The sequence below is a fragment of the Dendrobium catenatum genome, unplaced genomic scaffold (genome assembly GCF_001605985.2).
Source record: "Dendrobium catenatum unplaced genomic scaffold, ASM160598v2 fragScaff_scaffold_370, whole genome shotgun sequence".
NCBI classification, from domain to species: domain Eukaryota; kingdom Viridiplantae; phylum Streptophyta; class Magnoliopsida; order Asparagales; family Orchidaceae; genus Dendrobium; species Dendrobium catenatum.
The window spans coordinates 2,468,770-2,474,878 of NW_021318832.1; the positions used below are offsets into that span (position 1 = coordinate 2,468,770).

The window sequence follows — 6,109 nt, forward strand, 5'->3', positions numbered from 1 at the left end:
TTATCTTTTAAGTGTATATTTTGATCTTTTTTTTTTGTCGGCAATTAGCTCAATCTTTCCATATTGCTAGCATATGACATTACGATGTTTGGATCCATTTTTTTATTGTGTTATATTATTTATATCACCATTGCTTATACTCCGTAAATCTTCTATTACCTTAATAGTAAAAGTAGAAAAAAATCGAGTCTTCATTTGGTTACATCTTCGAATATGCTCTTCTTGGATTAAGTCGCGAACATCTAATAGGAACCGTTAGCTATCACCAGAGTTCTATAGCAGCACTGTAGAAGTGATGATAACAAGCTCAAGTTTTGAACTCCATTAAGTTGATATTAATTCAACTCAACTAATTTATGATCAGAAAAAAAAAAACTAATTTATGATCAGAATAAATTCATTAATATATTTTGTAATAGATGCACCATCTACCATCTTGAGATTAAAGAGTTATCTCATTTGAAGTATATTGTTTACTCATGATAGCTTCTCGTACAATATTTGACAGATTTATGATCACTTCAATTATGTCTTCTCGTCTTCTCGTATAGCATGCTGAATGAACATTCTTGATTGTTGATCGGCATATAATTCTGAAAGCTTTTTGTTTAGAAACTTTTTGAACATAGCTGATGTTTCTTTTGATTCATGTAAGCCTTTGATTTGCATCTTTCAACATCCAAAATATTTTTCATTGTACTTCTCAATCTTGTCAATCTTTATTTTTTTTATCCTCAATAGCTATTGCTTAATCTTATTTGAATGGATAGTTCATTAGTATTTATCAAGAAATCATTTATTTTGAATTTTACTCTTTTCTTATTCTAAAGATCAGGCTTGATTAAGTAATGTATCCGGTCCAACAACCAAAAACACTTGAGACTAAGGCTTCGTTTGTGACAGCTTTCTTACTGCTTTCTAAAACAGCTTTCATGTGCAAAAATTTCTGGTTAAATTTTTTTTGTAACGAAAAGCTACTTTAGAAAATAGTAAGAAAGTTATCCCAAAAAAAGCCTAAGGGAACGCTCAGTTCATGAGGCTCCTGTTAGTATGGGATTTGGAGCGAGTTTATGCTTGCAATCTTTACCATGTATTTCAAGATTGAAACTGTGGTTCTAACTTTTTATGTCGGTTACAATGGGTGAGGTAACATAACCATTGTTTTGTGTTAGCCTTCGAGGAAATATATAAGAAGGGAGTGATAATTATAATCTAAAGTATTGTTGGCTTAGTGTGGTACAAGAGAATGATAAACAGTTATAGAGAAATAACACCTTAACCCAAGACGTGGGTAGTTTGGTTGAGGCTACAAAGCAAGTGTTATTATTCCATATTTTCGGAAAACTAAGAAACTATTTGACATGATTTTACGGGTAAATGATCATTTACTACTTCAATGGCTCAGTTTGAAGCATGGATCTGTATCCTTTACCCAAAATTTGATGATCAATTCTGTAGCCAAGCCTCATTTTTGTTTCCTGCTCTGTTCGTCATCTTTCTGAATTTATTCCTTTATAAACATTTATCATATTCCATCACATCTTTAGTTACTCTGTTCTTTTATCCGTTGATTCTACTATATATCATTTCAAAAAAAAAAAGAAAAATAGAACTTTTAGTAATATATATTTGTCTTTATCAGGCAATTCCTGACCGTGAATGCATGTCCAATGTAGTTAACCAGTTCAGCTTTCTTGGGGCGCTCAAACGGTTCCTTAAGACGACCTGCTGTTTCTAGTAGTCAAGATGCGGCGGCGACTTCCAACGATCTCACTTCTGAAGCCATCCATGTCCCTTCCCACAGAGTTCCTACTAATCAGATTTATTCCCCTCCAGCCGCTTCTTCTGAAACAAACAAGCACACACTGCCTGGAAGGAATACATCTATCATTAAGAACTACGAATCCACACTCAAAGGCATGGAGAGGCTCAATTTTGACAACGATAAAAGTGTCTAGTAGTGAAAACTATCTTCCACTGTAAATTATGTGTTGGGAGTGCATGAAATAGTTCAGAAACCCTTAGTATCAGTATGCATTTTCAGCAGCAAGTGTGATATTTTCGTTAAAAGCATCATCAATATGAGACTAAGGTTTTTTTTTGGGACGGTTTTTTACTGTTTTCTAAAGTAAATTTTTAGTACAAAAGACTAAAAAAGTTTGTACTTAAAAATTATTTATAAAAACAGTAAAAAAATCGTCTCGAAAAGAAGCCTAAGTGAGAAGATGGGCATGAGAGAATAAATTATGGCTGAGGCCTGTGGAGGGAAGATTTCTTTGTATCTATATTTGCTTTCTTCCTCATGTTTGCTTCTGTTCCTTTGGAATCAGTTAATTGATTTCTTTTCCTTTTTTTTATTGGAAATGTTTTATATTATGTTGCTACGATACTTTTGTGTAATTCACTTTTTTATTCCCCCTCTAAACTTGTACTGTGGATTGATATGGCTTTCAATTGAGAATTGCCCGACTGGAATTTTGCAAGCAGTCAACTCTCTTGCTAGATGTTTTTGGTCCTAGTTTGATATTTTAGATCTTTGATAGCATGCTCTACTGGAATAAATTTTTAATGTGGGGGAGAAATTATTACTTGCGGAGATTGGATACAGAGAACCGTCCGATTTATTTTTATGAATAGTAAAAAATTTTACGGTTATGTGATTTTACTATTCATAGAGAGTGGAACGATTCTGTCTGTTTTTTGCACGTAATAATCTCTTCTAATGTAGACTTCATTTGAGATAGTATTTTTATTGTTTTATTTTAAATAATTTTTTAGTATAAAACTTTTTGAATAAAAAAATTTTATACTAAAAAATTATTTCATAGAATGTTGTACCATATGAAATCACAATTAATAGGGACTCCATGTTTTTCTATTGTTTTCTTGGTATGGTGTTCAAAATTTTAAGGGGCAAACTAACTTAAGATCTATGGTTTTATGATTGGCCTCAAATTATTTGTTAATCTTATGACTTGAAAAAGTTGTTATTATGTTTAAATTAATGAAAAATATTATTTATTATTATAATCATTTTAGATGTGATTATTAAAATATGAATATGATTATTATTATTTTATGTATGATTATTCAAATTTAAAATGGGGGTATTGTTAAATTGTTATTTTTCTGTAAATTATTATTCAGTGATTATGTTTAGATTTAGACTAGTCATATGTTATTTTAATAATTACATTGAAAGTTATAGAAGTCAAATATATTATTTTAGTACATATATGTTTTAAATAACAGTAATTATGTTCGTAAAATTTTTATTTTATTGTTAATTTGGACTAGGAAGTTTTATAATCAATATTTAATAAATTAATTTGTGATCAATTATGGGCCAATAATTATGAGAATAAAACATAAAAAATTTAGTAATGTATGAATTGTGTTGGGAGTAAAGAAAGCTAAGATGTTTGATAAAACTAAATAGGTTAATAGCGCAAATTGATTGAATCAAAAAGGCCCCTTTAGTAAACAATTTTTATTTATTTTTTCAAAAAATAGTAAACATTTTTTAGAATAATTTTGTAGGAAAATAAGATTAAATGGTTTTATAAAACTGTCCCAAACAAAATCTTAATGAGCCAAAGAGTTTTAATAAGATTTTCAGATAGCTTTTATTGAACTCTAAAGACATGATTGAGTACATTACTATGAAATTTCAATTTCACTAAAGAATTATAGATATCAACAATAAATAGTTTTGATGATTATTACATATTTAAACTAAGCTCATTATGCATGATTGTGCATCACCATTTCTCTTCTGCTTGGATGCTTACTCTCTTCTTCATGCTTCACCACCTTACTGCTAATGGAGCCTTTAAGGCTATATCTCTTATGATACCTTAAGGTACTCTCTCTCTCTCTCTCTCTCACTAGTTTTGATGACAGTTCTCTTAAATATTTGTTTTTTGAGACTTTGAATGAAATTAATCATAAGCTCAAAAAAGTTTAAGCTCCCAACCAATTGACTATGGTGGATTGCATCAATCCTCTTAAATGTTGTGTGCTTTTTCTAAAGGAATTGGGAACCAAAGTTGTCTTTTGGCTATTATCAACTTTCTTCCTCCAAGTTGCATCTTACATACTTTCTTCTTCCCTCACTGGTTGCCAGATTCTCAATAAAGTCTGTCAAATCTAATTGCTCAAAGTTCAAAACTTATATAAATTGGATGTAATAATGCCAAGCATCTTTCAATGTCCAGAACACTAAAGCTCATCAAGCATAACATTTGTAGTATTGCTTTCTTGGTTAGATTCCTTTCAATCACTAAACGCGTTCTTAGAAAGATTGACTACAAGTGTTTCAAGTTTTTAATTTTAATTTTTTTTTATTTTTTATGGTGGAGCTGATAAGAAGCTTTGTATTGTCTCTTGGATTAACAAGTTTGCCCTAAAAGAAGAAAGAGTCTGTGATCCTTCCATTTCTATGCTCAATCAGACTAGAAAACTAAAGTGATTTGGAATTTTATTCACAACTGCGGCTCTACCTTGTAAGATGTTGGAAATACGGTCAGGAATTGGTTCAATTTTAGGATAGTTGAATCCTAGGTTTATTTTATTCTAATACATCTCTATATATAGAGAGGTTGTGATAGGCTTTTACAGCCAAGCCAAGCCAATAAAGATTAGTTATGTTTCTCCTCTCTCTCCCTCTTCGAAGAAGCTCAAGCACCTTCTTCCTTACAAGAATCCTACAAGTGGTATTAGAGCCTCGTGGAGGCAATCACAAGGTGGAGGAAGGTTATTGTCCAATAAAGGAGTAGGAAGAGGTTTCTTGGTAGATTGTGCGGACATGCCGACGGACTGCCTGGGTCAGACGCATGGGTAATAGGAGAATGCGGAAGGGCCGTGTGCTAAGATGGTGCCGATCGCGTAAGACAGAGCAGAGTACGCATGAGCGGCGGGAACGCATGGGGCAGAAGGGCAGGGTGCGGGGCGGATCGCGGGGTGCGGTGAGCCCGGCGTGGGAGCATAAAGCCAGGAGGCACACCCAGTGAGAAGTGGAGCAGACGGAGTGCAGGATTCTCACGTGAACAGGGAGTTCAAGCAGGTGCAGGTGCAGAATCAAATCACGGGTTCACAACAGGCAAGCGCAGGGTCGACACACGTACAAGGTGTTGAAGCTGGGTCGGAGCGCGTATGGGCGCTTGAGCCCAGAAAGGAGACGTGGTTGCAGGACTGTAGTCAGCCAGGGGGGAGAGCGGCGTAGGGCTTGAGCTGTTCAGTCATTAAAGTTAATTTGTGCGGAAGAATTAGAGCGGGAGATTGTGTCTGGTCCAACAGGCATCAGTTGGAGGTCTTCGAAGGAGGTCAGAGCCGAGAATCACACTGGTTAAGGCAATTGATTGGTGTAGAACTTTCTTGCCTGTTCCTAAGGAACAGTAGGTGGAGTATAAACAACTATTACTCCAAATCATGTCGATGCAAAAGTTCAAAATCAACAAATTTACAGCTTATGGAGAATCAAAATAAAGACACTTCTTCTTTATTAAGGAACTTTTGAGTCAATTTCCTGAGAAGATCGGATTGAATAAGAAGGAGACAAAGCTTAGGCTTGGGCTCCGGAGGTTGGATTTGCCAAAGCGGATGGACAACGCTTGGCTGAGTCTCGGTATGTCGAGGAGGATTGTAGCAAGAGCAAGATGAAGTTGCATTTTTTTTTGTAAAATCTGGACAAGTTAGTGATTGTTAGGAATTGGTTCAATTTTTGGATAGTTGAATCCTAGGTTCATTTTATCCTAATAAGTCTCTATATATAGAGAGGTTGTAATAGGCTTCTAAACCCAAGCTAAGCCAATAAAGATTTGTTATGTTTCTCCTCTCTCCCTCTCTCCCTCTTCCAAGAAGCTCAAGCAACTTAATCTTCCTTCCAAGAATCCTACTAATACAAATATCCCTTGACTTGCTTATCCCTCCTAAAAGAGTTCTATTTCTATTAGTGATTTTAACAATATTTGTCGATTTCATGATCATTGATTTATGAAGCTAACCCTCATAAGAGGTTAAAGGCTAACAAATAATGATGATTTTGATGACATCCTCAATGGTATTGTGCAGCATATTAATGTTTTAAAAAATAGGTGAAAACCATCAG

At 34.0% G+C, this 6,109-nt stretch overlaps 1 protein-coding gene across 1 annotated transcript in view; it reads left to right on the forward strand.

Annotated features, from left to right (window-relative positions):
- The window catches only part of LOC110109538 (casein kinase 1-like protein 2), a 32,836-nt gene extending 30,350 nt beyond the window's left edge, over nucleotides 1-2,486 (forward strand). The window contains exon 14 of the mRNA XM_028693804.1: nucleotides 1,677-2,486. Within this exon, the coding sequence (XP_028549637.1) occupies nucleotides 1,677-1,958 (282 nt within the window). The 3' untranslated portion in view covers nucleotides 1,959-2,486. The remainder of the gene's footprint in view (nucleotides 1-1,676) is intronic.
- The last annotated feature ends 3,623 nt before the right edge of the window (nucleotides 2,487-6,109 follow it).